The 23769-nt window shown below is 47.6% G+C and overlaps 3 protein-coding genes across 9 annotated transcripts; 1 reads left to right on the top strand and 2 right to left on the bottom strand.

Annotated features, from left to right (window-relative positions):
- Positions 1-196: 196 nt before the first annotated feature.
- On the bottom strand, positions 197-16925 carry arfgef1 (ARF guanine nucleotide exchange factor 1). 5 transcript variants are annotated; one of them, XM_088363420.1, is made up of 40 exons: positions 16542-16924; positions 13349-13379; positions 12118-12274; positions 11895-12041; positions 11644-11823; positions 11396-11449; positions 9963-10287; positions 9714-9830; positions 9350-9603; positions 9109-9242; positions 8804-9038; positions 8632-8731; positions 8418-8557; positions 8232-8340; positions 6705-6906; positions 6508-6619; positions 6205-6410; positions 6046-6130; positions 5806-5971; positions 5579-5730; positions 5384-5512; positions 5149-5307; positions 4914-5058; positions 4760-4850; positions 4638-4678; positions 4335-4504; positions 4069-4220; positions 3828-4000; positions 3594-3754; positions 3371-3501; positions 3158-3287; positions 2901-3036; positions 2676-2814; positions 2560-2608; positions 2364-2493; positions 2072-2211; positions 1802-1973; positions 1588-1726; positions 1394-1511; positions 197-1222 (listed from the first exon to the last, which is right to left on the bottom strand). In XM_088363420.1, the coding sequence occupies exons 1-40, from the start codon at positions 16663-16665 to the stop codon at positions 1025-1027; spliced, it is 5733 nt and encodes a 1910-aa protein (XP_088219546.1). In that variant the 5' UTR covers positions 16666-16924; the 3' UTR covers positions 197-1024. The 5 variants fall into 5 exon arrangements, 4 of the variants coding, with proteins under 4 accessions (XP_088219546.1, XP_088219545.1, XP_088219544.1 ...); XM_088363419.1 differs by having other exon boundaries at positions 4760-5058; XM_088363418.1 differs by having other exon boundaries at positions 9714-10287.
- A 215-nt stretch (positions 16926-17140) lies between these two features.
- cpa6 (carboxypeptidase A6) lies at positions 17141-23755 on the bottom strand. Of its 3 annotated transcripts, XM_088363424.1 has the most exons (12): positions 23703-23755; positions 23496-23609; positions 22592-22667; positions 22388-22512; positions 22129-22243; positions 21890-21991; positions 21724-21828; positions 21110-21220; positions 20941-21031; positions 18126-18328; positions 17960-18044; positions 17141-17786 (listed from the first exon to the last, which is right to left on the bottom strand). In XM_088363424.1, exons 1-12 carry the CDS (start codon positions 23711-23713, stop codon positions 17572-17574), a joined length of 1353 nt encoding a protein of 450 aa, XP_088219550.1. In that variant the 5' UTR covers positions 23714-23755; the 3' UTR covers positions 17141-17571. The 3 variants fall into 3 exon arrangements, with proteins under 3 accessions (XP_088219550.1, XP_088219552.1, XP_088219551.1); XM_088363426.1 differs by lacking the exons at positions 23496-23609; positions 23703-23755 and adding an exon at positions 23128-23404; XM_088363425.1 differs by lacking the exons at positions 23496-23609; positions 23703-23755 and adding an exon at positions 22800-22882.
- LOC148381172 (uncharacterized) lies at positions 18740-20636 on the top strand. Its single transcript, XM_088363423.1, has 2 exons — positions 18740-18916; positions 18994-20636. Exons 1-2 carry the CDS (start codon positions 18836-18838, stop codon positions 20263-20265), a joined length of 1353 nt encoding a protein of 450 aa, XP_088219549.1. The 5' UTR covers positions 18740-18835; the 3' UTR covers positions 20266-20636.
- Positions 23756-23769: the final 14 nt, after the last annotated feature.

The following is a 23769-nucleotide window of genomic DNA, read 5'->3' on the forward strand; positions in this document are numbered from 1 at the left end:
ATAGGCTCCAGCACGCCCGCGACCCCCGTGGGGACTAAGCGGTTCAGAAAATGGATGGATGGATGGATTAGCCGCGTTACTCAAGGGATTACTGTATTAGCTCCTTTTTCATAAACAAAAAGCAATCTGCGTGTTCTTCTAATTTTCATTCTTAACATAATATAGCTGAGTGGAAATAAGTGACGATTCAAATGACCCAAGTTCAAAAAAACTTTATTAACCTAGAACCTGATTAGAATGCCAGAGGATGTACACAAATTTGTACATATCTTTTTTGCAACATAGAAAACTTTACATTGCTGCATCATTTACATTTGTTTTCTACATCCATGAGCAGGAATGCATCCCATTCGCACATAAAGCACAGCTAATATCACTCATTTATCCTCTCTCTCTCTCTATACACATCACTACCTCCCAAAACCCAAGAAAAAATTAAATATATTATTTTTGATTTTTTATACACACATGAAAACTAAAGTCAAAAATGAAAACAGACTAATAGCAATTAGTCTTTCGTTTTTTTAAGCAGCTGGCATCTCGTCTTCCAGTTAAAAACAAAACAATATCAACATTGAAAATGGAATAATTTAATGCAGCCTTCACTTACTGGTGAGATGTTACAGTCAAATCTGGAGCGGAAGGGTAAAATGTCAAATCTCCAGTGCATTCCGAATGGAGCTCGAGTGCAGTGACGAATAATAATAAAATATAAAAAAAAAAAAATCAATCTAGTGTCATCAGATTCTTACATCTATACATTTGGATATGAATGTTGACCACATAGGGGTGCGGAGAGAGAGAGGTCACATTTCATCATGGTTTTTGAGTATGTCTTTGCAATCATTCAGTTACATTGAATATACAGTAAGAAGCACATTTTTAAAATTTTTAAAATAGATTCTGTCTGAGCAGCTTGGAGATATGGTGGCAGAAGAGGAAATCGCTACAAACCAGACTGTTTTTTTTTTTTCGTGCTGATAGCCAAGGTAGATGGAGGGCTGGAGGCTGCAGGCAGGTGGTGTTATAGAGCTTCCTCCGCCGCCTTCGGGTCGGCGCAGTTCTCCAGTAGCGCCGGCCGGGGTTGCGGTTCAGGTGCGATGCTGAATACTGAGCCGATCCGCAGGTAAAATTTCCTCAGGACGGCGCGCAGCTCCGGGATGAGGTCCAACTGCATGATCTCGCATAGCAGCGGGTAGTACCGTGATGCATGAGCCTTGAACTAAATGGGAGCGACGTCTTAAAGTCTGCTTAGCTAAATGCATAATGGGAAGTGCCATAGGCGGGCTAATGTACAGATAGCATTGGCGTTTTCTTTTTATCTTTTAACCAATTGCAGTTAAGTAAATACAGTGCGTGTTAGCGTGTTTGAGTCGTATTTGTGTGAACCCACCCTTTGGTCGTTGATCTTCAGAACCTTGGTGAGGAAGAGGAGAAGGAGGTTGGTCCAGGCCTCCCTGTGGCTCTCCGAGGTCAACGCCAAGAAGTAGGCCACTGCCTCGCCACACACGCTGACCACACACAAAAGAAAAATGTTGGTGAAAAAAAGTGATACATGATTGCGATGGGCTGCGTCTGCGTCCTTACTCTAACAGTCGTCTCTGGACTTCCTCCCAGGCGTCCCGCCGCGTTTCGTCCGTGTACATGCGGAAGAGGATGCGCAGGCCGCACGCCAGGCTGCCCGTCTCCTGCTTTAACAGGTTGGGCTTGGACTTGCCTTTAAACCCTACAACGCACATGCGAGAGGTTGGTCACGAACACGCACTCACGCCGAACTTAGCGGTGGCGCAGCGAGAGTTACCCGCTTTCCACAGCAGTGTCCTCTGCTCGTTGTTGGAGTTGAAGGACTTGGCGAAGCGGTGCGACTCCATCAGGCAGTCCAGCAGCTTGAAGAGCTGCTGTGACGTCAGGTAGCGGAACATTCCCTGGTCTGGTGCCTCTGCCGCCACGTTTGACACGCAGGCCGCATCGCGCTTTGGGAAAGACGATACAAGAGTGGCGTTTTTTGTTTTTTTTAGTACAGCTTGACAATATTTGGCAGAATCAAAGAAATTAATATTTATGTCGGCACCTGCGCTGCGGCAAAGTTTTCAGCATCTTCCTTCTTGCTGGTGGCGGGGAAGAAGACGATGTTGTCGATAGTCTGGATAAGCTCCAGCTGCACCACGCACTTGATGAGCAAGGCGGCGAACAAGCGCTGCTCCTGCACCCCTGCGGAGCACCAAAGTTCATGGTCACAAAATCGCCTTTCGAGCGGAACGTGACGTTCGTTGTGAGGCAGTGGGTCTCCTTTCCCACAAGAATGAGCATAAAATGAGAATTGGCCACTTGGACCTTGGGTTTATGTAATGCCCTCCACTCACTGGTGGAGTTTCTGCCCCTGGCGACGTCCTCGCCGGGGGCGGAGGTGACGCCGCTCTGCTGGCTCTGGCGACGGCTCTCCATGCTGCCGACAGAGCGCTGGTCATCCAAGGACTTCAGAGAAATGGAATCCTGAGGGGAGATGGCGTGATGAAGATCAAATGCGAACTGATCTATGTGGAAATCGGCTAGTCTCACCAGCTGCTTGTCGAAGTGCTCGCCTTCTGCTGGTCTCCACATTAGTAGTCTGAGGCAAACACAGCATTCATCACACATTTAGAATGGAAGGGGGAGGGTGGTTAAATATGGCTTACGCATGCGGGATGGTGGTTTTGAAGATGTCCAGCATGCAGTTGCACGTCTTGTCCCATGTCTCGGCGGAGAATTTCTCGCCGTTCAGGATGACCACGTTCTCCAGGCAGTTAGTGCCCGAGCGGGCTAGCTGCTCGTTGTCTGCGCACAAAATGGAGGATTTGGTAGTTGCCATAAAAAAAAAAAAAATCCCTTTAAAGCAAAATCGCTGCCTTCTGAACACTCACCTTGCTGCACACACCAGTAGAGCTGAGCTAAAATGTCATCCAGCAACACGTCGCTGAGGGACTCAAAGTACTGCGTGAATACGTCACAGATGGCGTAAAGTGCGTGGTTGCAGGTGGTGGTCATCCACTCTGCTTTCTGCGTGGGTGGGGGGGCAACAAGACTTCTTAATTATCCGGCCAAGCAATCGAATCAGCCGACATTGGCTTTTTTGCTGATCACTTTCATATCTGTCCTTGTGATGGCGTGACAGACGTACTTCAGTCTGCTGCTCGGGCAGCTTCATGTTGTCGAAGATTCTGAAGACGATTCGGAACAGGTCTTGCCACCAGTGCTTCTCGAAAGTGTGCCCGTACGTCTTCATCACTTCAAACATTACCGTCAACCCCCTGAACAAGGACAAACAAAAAGGCTCCATTGATGAACTCAATGCTTCAAGTTAGTGGCCTGGAAACTGGTGGGGCCCATGTACCTGGTCCGTACATCCAGCTTGCACCTGTTGATGATGCAGGACAGCTCGAAGAGGATGGGGAACCAGCCTCGCACCCATACGCGGTCCTCCGGCGCTACATTCATGTCATCGCTGGTGTAGTCTTTGAAGGCCTGCCACGCAAGTTAGCCACATTTGGACCCGCAGACACAAGTAGTGGATTTGGCTGGCAAGGCGGTCGCCACGGCAACAGTGGGTGACCCACCTGTGGCCTCCCCGAGACGTATTTGGCGCAGTGTCGGATGAGGCGGATGGCTTCCATGCTGGTGTCGGGAAAGGCAGCGTTGCACGCGAACTCCGACAGGCACTTGACGGCATCCTGGAAGGAATCGATGGTGGCCGCAAAGTGCTTCTCGAATACATTCGCTGGCGATGACGGAAAGACAAAGTCAGCGACGAATCGTAAGGTCCGGCGGGGTGCGCCGTTCGTGGCACTCACTGACGATGTGTCCCGTGGTCTGAAAGGCCAGCTCCACGATGCTCTCGTCCTGGTCGGACGCCGCCAGGTGGAAGACGGAGAAGATGTTCTTCCAGCCCGAGCGGATGTTGGCCGCCTGGGAGTTGACCATCTGGGCGATGCAGCGCACCACCATGTCCCTGATGGTAGGAGATCTGTAGACACAAGAGAGATAAGAGAGATCCAAGAACCACCATCATCATCATCGTCGTTGTCAACGCACCTGTTCTTCTTCATGATGTGCTCGAAGGGCCTCAGAAAATCCTTCTGGAAGCGGAAGTTGGCCAGCTCGCCTTTCTCCAAGAACTTCATGGACAGCTGCCGGAGTGAGTCCACGGCAAAAATGGCCACGTCTTCATTGGAGTTGCAGCCCACCTGAAAAACCAGAGCTGCATTTAATCAAAGCCAGAAAACGACGCACTGCAAAATAGATACGAGGATAAAAAAAAAGCACTCCATTTGTTCTAATGCTGCTAAATTGCAGCCCACCTTGTTGAAGTGGTCCCCGATGACCTCCCAGATCCTGGACCACTGTAGTCGGATACGTCCCATGTTGTAGTAGGAGATCTCCACGATCTTCTGCAGGCTGAACATGCGCGGGTGCGTGGGCGAGGCCAGCTCATCCATGGACACGGCGCACAGCCAGCGCACAAAATCCACTGAGGATAGTTATGGACATCAGACACAAACAAAGATGGGCGCCATTGCATACGGATCTCATAGTGATTTGAAATTGCTTTTGCATCAGTCAACACAATATTTTATGCTGCTAATGGCCAGTCCTCGACTCACCTATTGCATTGCCATCAAGTCTGGTTGATCCTGTAAATATCCTGAAGAAATAAAAAAAAAGGTTATAATGTAAGTCCCATATATATCTATGATAGTTATCAATGTGATTTTTTTCCACCCACCTGTCCACAGCCACCACCACAGACTGAGAGCTGGTCTCGCCGATGGATTCCTGGATGCTGGCAATCTGCTTGCGATCCACCGTGCCGCCAACTGCACAGCGGAGGGAACGGTTAGCAACACTTATATGAGACTTTGGACCAAATGCCGACTTACCCAGGCCCAGGTACTCGTCGTTGCTCTGCTCCCTGGTGCTGGCCATGATGCCCTCCTTGCCGCGCACAGTCCCCGAAATGTAGCGCGCCTTCACGCCTGTGCCAATGAGCTGCGCCAGCTCCAGCTGACTGATGCACTTCATGATCTAAAAAAAAAAGTTGATTAACTCAGTGTCCTCAAGCAAGTATAGTTGTTGAGATTTAATCATAAAAAAAAACTTCTAAAGGGGGGCAACCTCGTGCCAGGAGTTGCCCAGGTAGTTTCCGTCAGTGTGTGCCACCGTGATGAGCGTCTTGATGGTATCGATGTTCTTCTGCTTCATTTCGGAAATGCCCGAGCTGGCGGTAAGCAGCGTGAACCTGGCCAGTGCTTGTACGTAGGCATCCCTCTCCAACTAGGGGGAATAAAAAATCATAAAATAAACTAGTTTACTTTTGTGTCACATACAGTACACAATTCTGATTTGTAACCTGTATTGAGAAGATGCACGCTATTCTGATGGCACAGCGGATCCCTTCCAGACACAGCGAGGCCACGTCGGTGTCGTCACAGTCCTGGAGGCCCACGCTGAAGGCGGCCAGAAAGGGCGTCCACGCCAGCTGAGGACGACAGCAGCAGGAAGTGAGCGTGGATCTCGACGGGCGTCTAACGACGACCTGTCCTACCTTGAACATGGGCCGCACGTGCTCCAGGTGGGTGGCGCTAGTGAAGGGTGCCTGCACATGGCTGACGGCCTCCATCAGAGCTTTTGCCGTCTTGGCCATCTGCTCCATCTCCACGTTGTACAGCAGACGCCGCTGCTTCTCACTGGCCACGCCTGGAGGAGGAAATATAAATTAGAATTTTTTTTTTTTTTTTTTTTTGCTTTAAGCTACTAGCTGACAACACTTACTCTGCTTGCTGGACTTGATGGTAAGCTCCTTGGTCTCCTTCATGGCTATCTTCTTGCCAGCGATCTCGTCATAGATGGCTGACAGGTACTCCTCGGGCAGATCCTTGCTGTCGTTGATGCCGCGGTTCATCTTGATGTACTGCTCCTTGGTCATTTTGTTCTTCACCTTGACAGGAAGAAGAAGAAGAAGAAAAAAAATTGCGATTGCTGTCCTTAATCATCTGGAGGTGGCGTACGTACTTGTGGACTGTGAAGGTCTGTCGTCAGCATAATGATGGAGTAGGCGAGTACGTAGGCGGTGTCTGCGCTGGCAAAGAGGGTTTGCCTGCAGGCAAAGCAATTTCCCAACAATGAACTCGATGGCGTCATCGAGCGCTGGCTGACATTTGCCCAGCTCACCCCTGATTGCATTCAAGGTATCTGGCGGCGAACTTCTCCATGAGCCGGTCGATCTTCTGAGCCTCGCCGGGCAGCCGGAAGCCCTCCAGGAACATCCTCAGTGCCGACACAAAGTCTTTGCCTTGGAAGTCCATTTGATCGACATAGGCATACATCACCTCCTTGTTGAAACGCTCGTTATCGCCGAGAAACTCGCCAACTTGAGTCTGCGGCAGTGCGGGCAGCACAGCAAACACAGCGGAGTCGCATGATTGGAATGTCAACGTAAGACTAACATCTAAAAAAATAATAATCGGGCCTCACTGAATCAAGGCGCTCCTCTTGATGCAGGAACTGAGCCAGGTCCTCTGGGGTTGTACCCAGCATGCCTTGCTCTTGAAGGTACTGGATGCCCCTCTTTGGTTTCTTGTTGAACCTACAGGGCAGTGGTTATTGTATATAATATCGACCAGCAGCATTATTAAAGCGGTATAAATAATACAATGAAGACTGCAACATACAGGTCAATGCCCTGCTCGATGATCTCCTTCTGCTGCTTGAGGACCTCAAACTGCTCGGGGTTATCCGTGCCGGACATCTGTGTGCTGTAGCTGCCGATGCCCGACGAGGCGGTGGAGTCCAGCGAGTTGATGCTGCCGTAGCGGTTGATGGTCTCGGGGGCCCGAGTCTCGCTGCTCTCCTGCTCCGACGGCTTCTCTTGGCCTGGGGGAGAAGGGGGGCAAGGCCAAACGGGTGGTCACAACAAACGAGGCGAAAATACGGCTGACGTTGAGGGACATTAACTAAAACGGGGAAACTAAACAAGGCATAACCACAACAGTATCAAGATACGACGACTCATTTAAAAATATATACCGTAATTTCCGGACTATAAGCCGCGACTTTTTTCCAAAATTTTGAACCCTGCGGCTTATAGTCAGGTGCGGCTTATATAAGATTTTTCTCGTGATTTTTTGTGATGACTTGATCACTTTTATACACTCGTAAAAAGGCTGTGGACCACTGTTGTGCGGTATCTTGAAGAAAAAAACAACAACAAAAATACTATTTTGAAACACTACTATGGCTGCTGTTTATTCTGGCTGTGTTGCTTGTGACTATTATGAGCTTTAGTAAGAATGCACGCTAGGTGACCTGCGTCAAAAGGCTCTAAACCCTTTCTCTTACTCTGCCATGTGACTCAGAGATTACACAAAGCAGTGGCGCTGTTTGGACCATCTGCATTGTATTAAAACCCAATCAATCAGCATTTAAATTCAATTCTTCTGACATTTTGCTCACCAAAAACAAGTTGTAATGAATGTGAACTTTTAATGCATTTTATTCAGAAGGTTACTTTGAACCCTGAGGCTTAAATGGCGGCGCGGCATATTTATGGATTTTTACGGCTTTCTGTGTACTGTCTTTCTTTGTAAAAAACTCATGTGCACGTGCGGCTTATAGTCCGGTGCGGCTTATGCAAGAAAAAAACTAAAATATCCCTGAATTTTAGCTGGTGCGGCTTATAGTCCGGTGCGGCTTATAGTCCGGAAATTACGGTATATTTTGCTATTACATTAAATCAATTGTAACTATCATTATAGCAGACACAAGGTCACGTAGAAAAGCTGCAACCCAGCACTTGCGTTGGCGTATCGGAAACCCTTTAAAACATTCAGCATGGTGTCGTCACGGTAACGTGAGCTGTCATTTTGCCCGCCGTCCGAATGTTATCTGATTACAAAAAGCACAGACAGACACGCCACTAAAGCCATCCTTTTAATAGTCTAAAAAGCACTTGTGCTAATGCTACTGTTACCTGTTTTGGCTTTAAAGTCATGTCCAAAAGGGGAGAAAATAAAACACAGTTACAAGGTAAAAAAAAGAAAATGGCTCCTTGACAGCTTTCGCATATTTTGCTGCTCCACACGTTAATGAATTAGCTGGTTAGCCTTGACAGCTTAGCCAGAGGCATGCTTTCTGAGCTTATGGAACACACGTTCTTTTGTTTGGGCTCCACCTTTGGCAAATAACATCTCAGCGCTTACCAAGGCTCGTTTGGGAGTTGGGGTTGACGTACTGGTCCTTGCTCCACTCCACCATACATTTCAAAATGGACACCAGGCATTCAAGGCCTTTTTTTCGCAAGGTCAGCTCCTGCGGACGACGTGAATGTGTCATGGTCATAATCGAGCCCCAATTCTGGATGAATACTTGTACGGAGTGGTGATCACCTGCGGGGGCGTGGTGCCCAGCTCATGGCCGCCGCGTCCCTGCGCTATTTTTGAGAGGTCGTTGACAAGCCTCTCGAAGATGTTGGCGGCGTTCAAGTCGCAGTCGTAGTTGACGTAGATGTCCACCACGCTCTGAGCGTCTGAAGGACAAAGACAAGCGGGTCACAACTCACGGTCGCCCTTGCGCGTCATCATGTCTACATCGAAGTCAGACCTGCACATATTCTGGTGAGGGTCTGGATGACCATCCACTTGTGGTCGTAAGAGCTCGTGGAAGTCTCCAGGATGTAGAGGAAAATCTCCTTGAAGAAAACCTGAAGAACAAGGCAAGTAATCATCAGTGGGTCACGCCGTCTCTGTACGGCTTCGCTGGCGCCGCTCTTCACCTCGATTTGCATCTTGAGGTGCGTCTTAAAGTGCGAGAGCAGCGTGAGGAAGATGGACAGTGACAGCTCGAAGACCTCGGGCACGGACGACACGCCGTTCTTAGAGAGCGCCACGCACAGGTACTGCTTGATGGCATTGATGAACATCTCGTTGGTCTTGAAGATGGGCCCGGCGTTCTGCAGGATGGACAGCAGCAGCTGCAGCGACAGCACCTTGGAGCGCAGCTCGTGAGACCTGAATGGACAGAACTCGTTAAGCCATTTTGAAAGACGTGATTCAAATCTAGTGGACAAGGCTGACTTACTTTGGGTCGGGCGGGCCGTCCGACAGAGGTTTCATGGACAGCTTGCAGAGCGAGCGAAAAACCAGGAAGGCATCTTTCTGGAGGATGTGAGAGAACTTGGCACCCGGCGGCTGTCCCGGCGTCGCTCCCGATTCCTAACACAGGATTTTTTTTCCTTTTTATTTTTTGTGTATTTTATTTCAAGGCTTTTTTTTACTGTGACAACTAAGTAGGGCAACAAGGTATGATCAGCTCGTTGCACCTGAGTGTCAGTGGATGAGAGGGACAGCCTATCATCAGGCAGCGACGGCGCAAAGCTAGCCGAGATGGGCGTGCCAGGGATGCCATTGGCGTGAACGTGCTCGCCATCACTCGCCAGCGTGCTCTCGTCCTCCAGCGAGTTCTGGGCAGCCTGTGGGACTGCCTCGGGTGGTCCCGCATCCACCTCTGTGTGCTCGCCCTCGCCTGGCGGCTCCTTGGCATCCGTGCAGAGGTGGGTTGGGTCCAGGCAGTTACCTGCCAAAGAGAGCGAGGGTCATTTAATGAGGGCCACTTTTTGGACAGCAGTGGCCTTGGGCCACCATTTTGATTCCGACCGCGGAGTGTCATCTGAATGCGAGTCTCACCTCCTGCCACAGTGTTGACCACCTCCTGCAGGATGCTCTGCACGATCTCCTGGGCTTTCTCCTCATAATTGGGCCCTACTAGATTCTCCTCCTCATCATCCTCCTCGCCCGCTGCATCTGAAAGAAAAAAACAAAAACACATACACAATGTCACGTCAATCATTATTACACAACAAAATGGGCCTGGCCTGGTGAGAGACACGGGCGGCTTTTTTTTATTCAATGAATCGTCGAGAGCCGCCATCTTACTCTGTGCCGCCGTGGCTTGGTCGGCCTCTGTCTGTTCGTTCTCCGCCATGCAGAAGTCGGAGCCGTTTTCCGGATCGGGGCTCTCGTAGACGGGCCGGCACTCTCCGGGCGAAGAGCGGCTGCTGCTCCCGCCTCCGCCCTCATCGTTGGCCTGTGGCGCCGGCGTGGAAGGCGACGTCGGGGTGGATGGGGCGGTAATGCTCGGGGTGGTGATGGGACCGTTGGCCTCCCTGGTGGGAGCCTTGGGCGGTGTGTGGATTTGAGGCGAGTCTGGTTCGGCGTGCTGCCGGAGCCGCTCTCGTTCCAGCTGTTTTGCCTCCTGCAACTAATTGACGGGACGCGAGGTGGGGGGTCACATACGTGCGTTAAAACAAATTCAAGCACACACATGCAAACAGAGAAAAAAAAGACAGATTAATACATTGTTCAATTAAAAACTTGGAAGAATGTTTGCGTTCCCTTAAGGCTCCTGAACGCTTTTTCCACGTCACAGCCAGACATCCTAAATTAAACTGGCAATGTGGTGTGTTCGTTAAAAAAAATCTTCATATTGCAATATTTTGATTTCTTCTCAACGCAGCCTTTCTAAAATCCTTCATACGTATGCGAATATGAACGACTACATGCCAGTCGGTGACGTCGCTTTGCCAACGAGCAGTGTGCTGCTAGCTTGTGCGCGCCGAAACAGATGGTGCTACTTGGTGGCAAACACAAACAAAGAAACAAACAAACAAACTGAGAGAAGCAAGCAGTAGACATTCCTTCAGCCAAGCTCAACTAACAGCCCATGATGCGTTCAAGTGCACTAAGCGATTCAAAATTCAGGATGGAAAAAGAAAAAAGGCACAACGAGTGAAAGAGACGTGAGTCACAAGCACACAAAACAATGATGAGTGATGGCCTTAATACATTCATCATGTCTGCAAAACTGCCAAATGAAGCTAACATCTTGACTGACGCTATTAGCATTGAGCGTCCGGGCCAGACACCTCCGAGGCGGCGCAAACAAACGAAGCTCATTATTTAAATGCCACCCAGGCCCGAGTGTCTGTTAATGCTCCGTTTCTGTGTGAATACTTTTTTTTAGCATTTATTCATGATTATTTTTAGTATTTTTAACACTCCCTAAGTGTAACTATGTGAAGTTCAAAGTGGCACAAGCGATGGAGTGAGTCGACGTGCGGCAAGAATACGGCAAACTTGATGGATGGATGAATGGATGGATGGATGGATGGATGGATGGATGGATGGATGGATGGATGGATGGATGGATGGATGGATGGATAAGGAGGAAGTTGGAGGAGGGAGGAGGAAACACAAGAGAGGCGCACAGAATTTGGAGACTTTGTGGGTCAAGCAAGTGGAGAAAAAGAAAAAAACCAAAAAAAAAAGAGAGAGAATAGTTCACGGCAGTCCTGCACGCTTTTCTTTACCTGGCGGTCACGCTTTCTGGAGGCCAGAGACCAAGATAGCTTGTGATTTGTAAGCTATGTGTCCCACAGGGAGGTAAGGGGGGGAGGTAGGTGAGGAGGAGGAGGAGGAGGAGGAGGGGAAAAGTGTCATTCAAAAAGAAAAAGATGACATTAGAGCAAGGCACCATGTCCGACAGAGGATGAAACCGGGAAGTTGTGTGTTTGTGTGTGCGCTGTCGGCGGATGGGCGGGCGGGCGTGGGGACGTACTGCTTGGTTCTCCATGCGGGCGAAGATAACGTTGAGCATTTGCGTCAGTGTGGCCTTGGCGGTGGTCTGGTTGATGAGGTTCTTGCTGGCCAGGTAGATGTTGTAGCAGGTGCGCACAGCCTGCAGCACGGTGCCCTCGTGGATCTCGATGTGCTGTGACGTCACCGCCGTCAGCAGCGCCTGCAACGGGGAGCGCCGTCATCAGCAGCAGGGCAAGAGAGGACAATTTTCTTGGGGGGGGGTGTCCCCACCTTGATGATTTGCAGCTGCACTCCCTCGTCCGTCTGCGGGCCCTGAAAGCAGGCGCAGATGGTCTCGATGATGCGGTCAATGAGCTTCTTGCCCGGGGCTGTGCTGTCCGGCGCACTGCCAGTCAGGTGGCCGTACGCAATCAGCTTCTATAAGCACAATAAATAAAAACAATGACGGCCTGAGACCAGAGCGGAACGCTGAAAGACGTGTCAAAGCACTAACCTGTAAACAGTCGAGCGAGGTGATGACGATGCGGGGACATTTGGACTGGCATGCCAGCTCGAACGGCAAGAAGTACTTGTCGGCTTCGATGAAGTTGGTCTTGGATTTGACTGGCGGCAAAGTGGCCGAACCCGATTTTCCATCTCCGCTGGGCGGGCTAGAATGATAAGGGGATAAACAAACGGCTTTAACGATAAGTTTTTTTTTCTAGACCGATATCCATTTTGTGACTTTTTAATTTTGTGTAATTCCAACCATGCAAAAGTTGTGACTTGACATTCTTTCTCTGTCTATTCCTCGACGGACGCCCATTAGCATGCTAAAAGCTAAAGTGCTGAACTTGGGCTCCAGCTGAGTGCTTCACTTAATCTATCAAAGGAGGGCGGGCTGGGTAATCAGCTCTCATGCTGAGAAAGCATCTCCAAGCCACGGATAAGCCGCTCAACCCTTAAGTCGAGTGTCCGAGCAAGATGGTTTTTTTTGTTGTTTTTTTTCGACTTCTGGTGATTCTTTTTTTTTTTTTTCTTTTTTTTTTTTTGAAGGCCACAAATGCGCGCACCCCTCAGAGCTGCCGCCACGCCCTGATGAGCGCAGACACAGTGAAGGGAGGGCTCGTATTGTTTATGTCTTGGCAGCGAAGCGGGATGAGCTCAGCCTGTTAAGTACCACAAGGACCCACCGCGAGACGCCAAGGAGGAGGCTGGAAGGGCAACCAAAAATGAAAAGAAATTGTGGCTGGAATCAATTTAAATTTACACACGTCATGAGTCACTGCCTCCATTGTTGGTATTCAATTAAAGCTGCCTCAAATGTTAATTTCATATCCCAGCAGGCCTGCCACTCTGAACTCGTAATCTTGCGCAACACTGCCAATAAAGCGGCCGTTTAAACAGAGCTGCAGGCTCGCCGCAAAAAAAGCATCTGGCAGATATAAAAACAAGGTCGGGGCTTGCTGAGGATCAGCGATTTCTTTTTTGGATGTTAATCTTGCAAAAACACAGCTCGAGTGAAGGTGGAGTGCGGTCCATGTACGCTCATTCCGAGGACGGCGTAACTCGGCAACACACGCGAACGCAGTGGGGAGAACAAAGGCTGAGATGTGAGAAACAACAAAGCTCACTTCGAAAACACACACACACGCAGTGTTCTAGTAGCCTTGAGTTGAACTCTGCGGAGCGCCTTTGTATACATTTGTTAAGTCAGCCGCCGTGTTCTGTTTGCAGACACTCACCTTAATTTTCCTGACTCCTCTTTGATTTCCTCTGAAAAAGAAAAGAGAAACAAGTTTTTGAAACAACAGTTCCTCTGGGTTTTATTGTCAAATCCCAGAAGCCCCCCCCCTCCCTCCCACTTGCATGGGCCCCTGGGCTTTGTCATGTGAAGTCATTAGAGTCGCCAGCCACTCTTTGCATCAAACATGAAGGCGGTGAGGAGCTTTGACGAAAGCGGGCCAGAGCGACAGAACGAACGGAGTGCTTTCAAAAGACGGCAAATTGAAGACGAGTGGCTCAGAAAGTGAATCGTGTTTACGCAAGAATCATCTTCCACCGTTGCGACGTTTGTTTTTGCTTGTTCCCAAGGGCGTCCACAACTTAGAGTATATCTATTGATCCGTTTCATCTTCACCGGACACTGTTGCCATGGTTACACTGCTCCAATCCTGAAGCGGCTGCCGATGAGGCCAATATGACGGATGTGTTGATTATTGGACAAGGCTGTCCGACAAGTGTGAGGAGCTTTTAAGCGGACGAGAAGGTCGCAAGCGACACGGCTGGCTAATCATTCAGCCACCCGGGCATTTTTTGAAGGCCTTCAAGCATGAAGGAATGTAGGTACTTCCCAAACAGCAACCGACACTGTGGAACCTGTAGCACGACTCGCCTTTAAACATACAGCATTTTAATTTTTTTTTTAACATCTAAAACTGTCTCCCAGGCTCAATAGCATTAAGTTAGGGCGGCTTGACTTGGCAACGACTTTGGGTTTTGTCACACCGCCGTGTTGCATTTCATGTGTGGTCACCTGGAGTCAATTCTTAGCACGCAAGCTAGCAGGCGCGCTATTTTGCCTCCTCTGGAGTCTGGGCATACGTGCGAGGTAGCTTCTTTCTAATTGCCTCTTTAAACGTGATGTATTCCACTCGGCAGCCAACAACGATATTGATCAAAATCAATCAAGGCAGCTGATCCAAACAAGCAGTGTAAATAGTGATAAAAGCGCCTCCTCATCTACACGTGGGAATGCTTAATTCATAGTTCGTCTCCGGACTGAAGGAGGTCCACAAGATCATGTAAAATGAATGGAGGGATCAAGTTTAAAAACACGCAATAATAAATATATTCTGCATCATCTTCAGGATAGAAGAAAGGATTATTTATGCGTTGAGAGCGAGGGCCCTGACACACACTGACATGAGCACGAGCGCAAGCTCAATATCAGGAGAGAGGGGCCAACTTTGGGATTACAAGGAGCTCAAGTGTGTACACTTTGTCAAAAAACATTCAAGTGACATGAATGATCACTTTTGAGGCTGAATGAGTCTTGAGGTCGCCATGGCTTGGCAAACACTTTTTTATTTATGGCCCGGTGCTTATCGTGGGTGCACACCCGGCTGCAAGAGCTTCTAACCATGAGGCAGGAGCGCATGTTCCCGAGGGACAATAGTACCATCGGCACCACCGTCATGCTCGGAGCGGCGGTACAAAGTAGGTCAAAATATTAGGGACAAGTGCACTGTCGAGAACGTAGTGTTCCTGAAGTGAAGGCCTACCGGGTGACATTTTGGCATTTCAAGTAAAAGGTCAGAGCGGGAGTGGGGATGACGATGATGCTTTGTCTTGCCCAAACCTTTCGCCTCACTCCCTGTGACTCACCTTATAGATACCGGAGAAACAAATATGAGTGAACCATAATCAACCCCCCCTCCCCCCCCCAAAAAAAACAATGGGAGTGGACTTATTCCAATTACTCCCGAGTGCTGCATTAGGTACAGTCCCAATACAAACAACGGTAAAATGGAAAATCCACATCGAGAGATGTTAAGTGACAGCGTAGAGATGTGTCTGAGCCCTGAGAGCATTAGATTATGTAAGTCACTCAGTATTCTGGGTCAGGCAGTCACCCTTTTATATGTATATACATACTATGACTGCGCTGCTTCTCACTCTTCGCATTCTGCGCAGTTAAGTGGTGGCACCACTGCACACATTTGCCAGAATGCATGAGGCTTTATTTGAATTTTTCTGCATCTACCATTTCTTTATTGCCAACAAATCGGTGGCTTAATAACAACACAGAGCAAGGCTTGTGTGTTTAGGCCCTCAAGGTCACCCGATCTCCTCACACAGGTGGTTGGCTGCTCCACAAGATGCTGCCATTGTGTCCACTCTGGGCATTGGATTACACCCCTTGACAAGACAAAAGCCTCGTTTGTCCCGAGCGTCATAAATAATGCCCGTGCAGAATAACACTGTGCAGACATCTTCGGTGTGATTCAAACACAAATGGCTCCAATTTTAGCTGGGGAAATTGTGATTAATAGAGACTAGAAATGGGGATACACCTGTTAACAAGTGGCGTGAATGGAAACGTGCAAACCGGACGCGACATAAAATCTACTTCAAAATAAGAGCTTTGAACTCGTGTTAAAATGGTTTGGTCCCTAATTCAAATTACAGGATAAGTAAGGTTACATTTGAAATCTACAAAAAATGTTTTAGTTGGTTAATTTGGGTGGCTAAGGGTTTTTATAAAAATTTAACAAATTGTGCTAAGATTTTAATTGCAAGTCTAACCGGAGGTTGTTCCGTCTACTTCCGAGAGAGGCTTTGAGCTAGCTTAAACGTTGCTCTGACAGCTGTCACCTTATCCCCGGCTTCGATGACAATTTGTGATAATGTTGCGCCACAAACCTGTCGTTTAACCCCTTGAAAACGTGCACAAAATTAAGAAAATTCAACGTGTCGCTGTCAAGAGTGAGGGAGGGCGACTGCGTACCGAGCGTACCAGGAAGAGACGCCGACACACCGCTGCTTTGTGGCCTTGACAGCATGTGATTAAACGGCTCATAATTGCCGTTTGTGAGCGGGATAAGTGATAACAACCAACGTCGCCAACAGTGTGTCATTAGTGGTCTGCAGGCACGCCAAAACACCGCAAACGAAGAGCCCCCCGTTGCACAATTTCCGCGTTGAATGTAGGATAAACACACGAGTTTCTTGGGCTTCTTACGTGCAAGTCACCTAACAAGACAAAATGGCGTTTTTGCGTGTTTGTTTTTTCGGGCCAAATAATCACAACATGTCGCAGAATAGCCTGTTAATGAGTCCAAAGGGGCTGCGTGTCGTATTTAAATCAATGAGCACGAACGCGAGAAGTCGAGGAGGGGGTGTGGGGTGGGTAGAAGCAAAAACAAGCCAACTTACCGAGTGCCACTTCGCAGGCTTTGCGTAGCTGGGAGTGGTGGGCTTTCTTCACCTCCTTGTCAGCTAAAATCTTCTCCAAAGCTCTGGTGAGGAACATGTTTTTCGTCTTTTTGCCCTCAAACATGACGCAACGGAATCGGGGCGCGGTATGTGTGTCTCAGGAGAGGAGAGGTGATGGTGGTAGTGTGGGGGGAGGCTCTTGCCCACAACACGATGGCTTCCCCTCACTGCAACGTTGATCCTCCAGCAGCAGCCAAGACAAAACAAAAGAGAAAAGAAAGAGACACACACAAACAAAAGGTGGGCTTCAATCCCGTCCGATGGCCATCAGCGACCTGCCTCTTGCGCCATGTTGGAGAGGAAATGACGTCACAGTGAGGCGGCAAGAAGGTTGTGATGCTAATGGTAATTAAATGTACAACTGCTCAACTACTTTGTCCACATAAAAATAAATGTGGAAAAAAATTAAATATAAGGAAAATGATATTATATAAACACAATATATAGATTTACATATTTTATGTGCAGTAATTATTATATTTATTGCTATTGTTCAACTGTATTATTTAAGCAGTACAATATTTTCTTTTTTTGCCTCCTTTATTTTTTTCAATACAGTATGACAACATTAAAAAGCATACCCTCCCTGTATATCTACAATTTGTGTTCTGTTTTATTTATCACGTAATCAGTCTGTTAAAACTAATTTATTCCAGTACATAATCACACATATACACACAGTTAAAATATCAAGTTCAACATATGTGATCCATACCTGAGTAATAAATGACAAGGTACGACTACCCTTACTAATGATGCCTTGGCTATAGCAAATGAGATACCCAGACAATGTTGCAGTAATGAAGGCAATCGTAACATCCACATCCACAGCAAGTTCTAAGCAGGCCACTTGAATGTTGAATCTTTACCAAAAAGTGCTGCTAGATGATGAAAGACAAGTGCTTCAATGGCAGCTTATGGTTCTTATGTTGTATATTATCATGGTGTAAAAAACACATGGCGAGTGCATTTATATGTACGGGAAGGCTTCCGCGTCCGTGTGGCACTTTTTGAGCAGGCCCGATGCAATGGCCTTCACCGCCCGAGTGGTTTCGGTGCACGTGGGGTTGATGAGGGTCTCTGGCAGCAGGAAGCCAAAGTAGCCCGTATCCCGCAGCTCAAAGGCAAACGCGTATGGGATCCCGTTCCTGTAGGCCCAGTCCATAGAGCTGCCCGAGCTAACATCTTTATGACAGAGAAGAACTGTGAGGAATTACGGCCGCACTGAGAAGCCCATAGAGCATCTGAGACACCAGTATAGAATATTTGTCATAACAATGAATTACGGCCGCACTGAGAAGCCCATAGAGCATCTGAGACACCAGTATAGAATATTTGTCATAACAATGTATACTCACATAGGGTCGTGGAAGCAGGTCCATATCTGTACTTGACTCCGTAGGCCGAGTACAGTGCTGTCACTGCATTGTGAGCTGCAGACTCCTGCAATCATTTGAACAACCACATAACCCGTGGATGACAGGATTTGACCCAAGTTTATTATTCTTCACTCGACGGTCTTACCACGCAGTTAAAGTTGGGGATGGCAGCGTACTTGTACGAATACGGGTAGAGGAGCATTTGGGCATATGCATGTACGGAAATGTAGGCCTTGACGCGCTTCTTGTGCTTGCGCAAGAACTTGACGACAGCCCGTACTTCGGGCTCGGATTCGGGGTAGGGTCCGCAGTAGGTGTCGTCGCAAGGGTGAGACGACGCCCCCTCTTCTGCAAAACAGAGTGAATCCGTTTTATTTTTACAATTGGGATATATCTTTTGCTCCATTTGTAGGCATGGCTCTTAAAATGATCAAGAAGCCCACCTTTGTCTGCACCAAATCATGATGATTAACCAAATGCTAATGTTATGATAGCAGTTAGCCAGCTAAGCTAACACAGCTAAGTATGCTGATGTTTGCATAATGCTCAGGTGAGATTGACACTGTCATAGAGATTTCACAATGTTTGTTATTGGTGGGTGTATAGTTATAATTAGTACTTCATGTACTTCAGATGATGAGGTCATGAAATTTACGCGTGTCATACCAGTGTCAGCACCTTGATCACAAAGCCCACAAAATGACATTTTCTTTACATCGCCCTTTGTGACTGGACGGCTTTGCCGCCATCAACTCTCCCTTTTCTTCACTATCAACATTTTTTTTCCGCCAATCGCACTGCATTAGGTGACCTAGAAAAAGTTTCAGTGGTGATGGCTAATTAGCAAACAACAGCATGGAGGACTTGGGGAGTGAGAGCCCAAGCGTGGGCAGCAGGGAGTATACGAGCACGCCAATAGCAGACTATCCACGGAGGGTGAGTTCACCTTTTGGGAATGTATCAAGTTGTATCTGTACTTTGGGTACACTCAGAGGTCTTAACTGTCGTTTTAGATGCACCACCAACGGCATCAGGCAATAGTGGCGGAAGGAGGTTACACCAAACAGAGTGGCCTCAAGCGGGCGCTCTTCTACAGCGAGAGTTCCAACCGTGATCTGGTCGCTCAAAACACCGCCCTGAGAGTGCAGATGGAGAGTGAGCGCCAGAGCCACCACAGGGAGCGGCAGAGGCTCCAGAAGGCTCTGGACGAGGCCAGGAGCGACCAGAGCGCCCCAGCCATTGAGCAGAAGCTGCGGGAAAGGGAGCATGAGATGGGAGTCCTTCAGGACATTTTGGCGGCGGCCCAGCGTGAAACGGTCCAGGTGCGGCAGTACTGGATGGAGGAGCACGACCTGCTCAAGAGGGCCCGTGAGGACGACTCAGAGAATATCGTGGCGGCAGTCAACGCTGAGTGGCAGCAGTGGTGGAGTGTCCGTGAGCAGGAGGCGGCGGCCCAGCTGCACGCTCAGTGGGAGAGCGCCCAGTGGCACGCCGAGGAGATGGCGGCTGAATTCAACGGCAAGCTGCAAAGCCTCCAGAAACACAGCAACGACACCGCCGTCTACTACAAGGCAGAATTGGAACGTCAGCAGTGGCACATGAACCGAAGCATCAGGGAGAAGGATGACGTGATCGCCAAGCTGACCAAAGACAACTGCCAGGTCAGAGTGGACCACGCCGCCTTGTCCGCACAGATCGTCAAATTGGAAACGGAGGCTTCCCAGCTGCAAAAGTCTGTCGAGCGTCTGAAGGAGGAGCTGAAGGTCCAGCGGGAGGCCAAGACGCTGGTGGACGAGGAACTCTCCGCGGCTATAGCCGCTCTCACGCGAGAGATGGAACTGGAGCGCCAACACCACCGAGAGGAGAGGCAGATGCTCCGAGAAGCTCTGAACGAGGTTCAGACGCCGCGGGGCTTGTCTGAGAAGCTGCAGAAGAAGCAAATCGAAGCCGGCGAGCTTCGGGATGCTCTGGCCACCTCTCGTCAGGAAACGACCAACGTGCGCAAGTATTGGATGCAAGAATGCGAGGAGCTCAAAAGGAGCGCAGAGGAGAACGCCAAGACCATGGTGGAGGCCATCAACAGCGAGTGGCAGCAGTTTAAAGCCGAGTGGGAGCACATGCGCAGGCACAGCTTCCGGGCCCTACAGGAGAAGGACCACCTGCTAGCTACCTTGTTTGCCGACATGGAGAAGTTGACATCGCAGCTTGTTAAAGTTCACCCGGAGACTCCAGAGCATCTGCACGCTGAGACTGTTGAAGGCGACCTCGATCTCGCCTCTCTCTGACATCTTTATAAAAAATATGGTGCCACTATATAATGTCTTCAGTTCATCGAGCATCCAAACCGTCTGTTTTGCTCTTGTTGCTTGCTTTGATTTGTGTAACGCTGTCCAAGGAGTGTGCTCATCATCATGGAAGATATGGCCGAAGCCAAGTGACAAGATTGATTGCGCAATTCCTAAATGGCGGTTAAACTATTTTTACACTTGTACCAGTGGGGCAAAAAAACTATATTGAGGAGAAATGTTATGTTTGATTTTTTGAGGTTCCATTATTTACATTGTCATAAAATACATATATTCAATGCTCTTTTGTACATTATAAACAAATACACTTTTGTTAAAAAAAAACCCAAATAAATGTATTGAAATAATTACATACGTTGTTTACTTCAAATGATTTCCAGATTGCATACAGAAAATGAATTAATGAAATAAATTGAATCAACTCAGTTATAATCCATAATTATTAATTTAATCTAAAAAAATACAGGAGCATGATAACTTCATAAATATATTTATCCTCATTTAAAATCATTTTAAGGTACTTTTTTCTATATTTAATTTATCATTTATTATACCTGACAGAAATTGAGATACAAACATACTGACCTGCTTTTTTAATTTTAGTATTTTGTAAATATTTTTAGAATGCTTTACGCTTTTTGTGATCACACTCACCACACCACTTGACTTTCCAGTTCCTGTTTGCATCCACGCCTCGACAATGGAACTTGCGATTTTTGGACCGCGTCTTCCTCCAGAAGCGATCCTGCACAGACATTTTAAAGCTATAGCTTTTCTGGTCCTGTAGATGTTTATTGTCATCTGTTTGTGTTGGTCCAAATACCTTAGTCCAGCTGAAGTGATACCCATCCACATTGAAGACGGGCATGATGTAGAAATTAAGCTGGTTGAGCAATCGTCTCATTGCTGAGTCATACCGGTATGAATTCAGCGCCTGTAATTTTATATAACAGAATAAATCAAGTGCGCCCTTTAAAGTCCCTGCAAAGTGAAAATTAAGAGTGAAAAACTAATGTCAAGGTCTTCAAAATGCTGAAGACTTTACGACAATGAGACCCTGAACTCTTGTGGCCAATCAAGCATACTACATGATTATAAAAAATGTTGAGTTTTTTAAAAAAAATTGTACTCGTAGCAAAATTCATGTGGGGGTTGAATTGTCCAAAAAATTCCCATTTATTTGGCCAAAGATGAGTAATGACAAAAAAAAAAATGGTGAGTCGTGATTGGGCAACTGAGATCAGGCCAACTATGATGTCATTTTCAAGCAACAGCAAGTGACAAAATGGCCCCCCTCTGAGATGAAAAAAAACCCCCAAATAGTTGAATTTTGCTGCCAAACTCATATTCCACAAACACAATATTAATCATAGTGACATGTTTAGACTAGTGGGGGCACATACAATATATTGTATATTTTCACATATAGATTTGTACCTCTTTGACGAACCACTGACAGAAAGCGGGTCCTATCCACTCTCTGGCGTGAACCCCACAGTCGATCCAAACGGCTTTTTTCTGCGGCCGACTTCTCTTTCCAAGCTGGCAGCGGATAAACCTTGTCAGTTCAGTACTTATTTTGAATTTTCTTCACGCTTCTTACCTGAAGGACGTAAAGGGGTCGCCCTTCGTACGACTTCCCAATGGAGAACATGTTGAGCAGGTCAGGGTGAGTTGTATTCATCTCAAACATCCAACTCTGGATCTTGACGGTGGGAATAAACATGACCAAAATGGCTGACTTCCTGTGTCTTTTCAGAAATTAGTTCTTCTGGCTTTCTACCCGTGATAGACCTGCCTAAAAGTCTAAAACTATACACAATAACATCGGAGGAAGGTTACCTCCTCCAAGGAGTGGTAGATCTCGTAGTCGTATTGACTGTCCGACCTTCGTTTGCGGGACGAGCGACGCCTTGTCTGCCTTTCAATTTCCTGCTGCAGATTAGAGATAAAAACGCTGCGGGAGGAGAAGATTGATGTCACGTTATAAAGAATATCGTGAAGCTGTATTAGAAAATGTCTGCTGCAAGATGTGGCCTGTCGTCTACTTTTTTCCCCAATAATCCAATACAATGAAATTTAATATGACAAGACGCTAGACCTATAGTTGATATGTTCCTGCTTTAAGGCGGCATGTAGTCGTCGTATGTCTCTGCGTTTAATGTGCACATCCACTGTAGCATTCTGGCTAATCAGAGAAACGCTGTTGGGCTGCCACAAATCCACCTTTAACGCATAAAACAAAATTGTAATACAGTGCTAGTTCATGCCAACATACACAATCCAACTATTTTTAAGAACCAACCTTCATGCTCTCCAGAACGTTCTTGAGGGTGCAAACCTCGTCGTCATTACTGGGGCTTATCCTGAAGACTTGATCGCTGCAAAAATAACAAGTGTTTTATTCTCCTGTCAATTGAAATTGATGTCAAAGTGCCTTCGGGCTTGCATTGCGAGCGTCATGGCTCACATATTTAATGGTTTGGTCGTTTGCTGTGTGTGTATGCACTCACTAAAAGGTTTTACAATGTCGCACAGGAAGTGAAGGCGTCAGTGAGAGTGACAAAAGGACTTCAGCCATTATATTAGGCACACCCTGGAGCACCATATATACCAATGAAACAGTACGTTGATTATTTTCCAGGTAAAATGTAAAAAGTGCGCTTAGAGTAATTTGTCAAGGAGACTACTCTTATTTGACATCCCTCCAAAATACATCAATATACAGTACATTGCTTATATATGTTGTGGATGGAGGAGGAAATGAGACGAGGTGGCTCCCACCTCCCGCTCTTCATCAAAAGCTCCATTCAGATGTCAGAGTGCTTCGTCAAAACTCACTTCAGCTAGCAGAAAGGATGAACTCCGCGGGCGGGCGGCTGTTTTGCCCCCATCCTCTTTTTGGTATTTTCCACTTGCACTACAGTTTGGAATTTTGAAACATTTACTTCAAAGACTTTCTTGAAGTTACAGATGAGTTCCTCACTCAAAAAAAAAAAACAAAAAACGTCCAGGTTGAAATGTTTCAAAGCGCTACACATTCTTGCATGCAGGTCTTAAATCAATAAAAACCACATATAGAGCCTCTCTTTGTTCGCGCTATGAGAAAATCTACCCCTGCGACACATCTGATTGCAATTGCATCCCTCATGGCCACACATGAATGGAAAACGGGGGTGGGAGGGGGGTGGGGGTCTTCCTCTACTCACCCAGCGTAGCGGTTCTTGTAGAGTGAGTGCGCGCATAGCACACCGCTGAAAATTATCACACTGTGCAGCAAAAAAAGTCGAAATGCCCACCCGAAGTCCACTATCATCTTGTGGCTAATAAAAAAAGTACGTTAAAGTTCGAAGGATGAAGTTGGTCCAGTGACTGGAGTCCACTCGGTCCAACTCAGACTGAAAGGTTTTTGACACCTGATGTGCATGAAGTGCCAAACGCGAAGAAGAGGAGGAGGAGGTGATGGAGGAAGAAGGGGGGAGG

Source organism: Syngnathus floridae, chromosome 20, assembly GCF_059516105.1.
Source record: "Syngnathus floridae isolate MCC-2025c chromosome 20, RoL_Sflo_1.0, whole genome shotgun sequence".
NCBI classification, from domain to species: Eukaryota; Metazoa; Chordata; class Actinopteri; order Syngnathiformes; family Syngnathidae; genus Syngnathus; species Syngnathus floridae.

Excerpts from the sequence above, each read along its gene's own strand:
- arfgef1 (XM_088363418.1), bottom strand. The coding sequence starts at position 16,665 with ATGTTTGAGGGCAAAAAGACGAAAAACATGTTCCTCACCAGAGCTTTG. Across the intron at positions 2,494-2,559 it reads AGCACTTCGACAAGCAGCTG|GATTCCATTTCTCTGAAGTC; the intron begins GTGAGACTAGCC and ends ATCTCCCCTCAG. Across the intron at positions 1,512-1,587 it reads GTCCAGAGACGACTGTTAGA|CGTGTGTGGCGAGGCAGTGG; the intron begins GTAAGGACGCAG and ends GTGTGTGGTCAG.
- LOC148381172 (XM_088363423.1), top strand. The coding sequence starts at position 18,836 with ATGGAGGACTTGGGGAGTGAGAGCCCAAGCGTGGGCAGCAGGGAGTAT. Across the intron at positions 18,917-18,993 it reads TAGCAGACTATCCACGGAGG|ATGCACCACCAACGGCATCA; the intron begins GTGAGTTCACCT and ends CTGTCGTTTTAG.
- cpa6 (XM_088363424.1), bottom strand. Across the intron at positions 22,513-22,591 it reads ACGTTCTGGAGAGCATGAAG|GTGGATTTGTGGCAGCCCAA; the intron begins GTTGGTTCTTAA and ends TATGCGTTAAAG. Across the intron at positions 21,992-22,128 it reads TCTACCACTCCTTGGAGGAG|ATCCAGAGTTGGATGTTTGA; the intron begins GTAACCTTCCTC and ends CCCACCGTCAAG.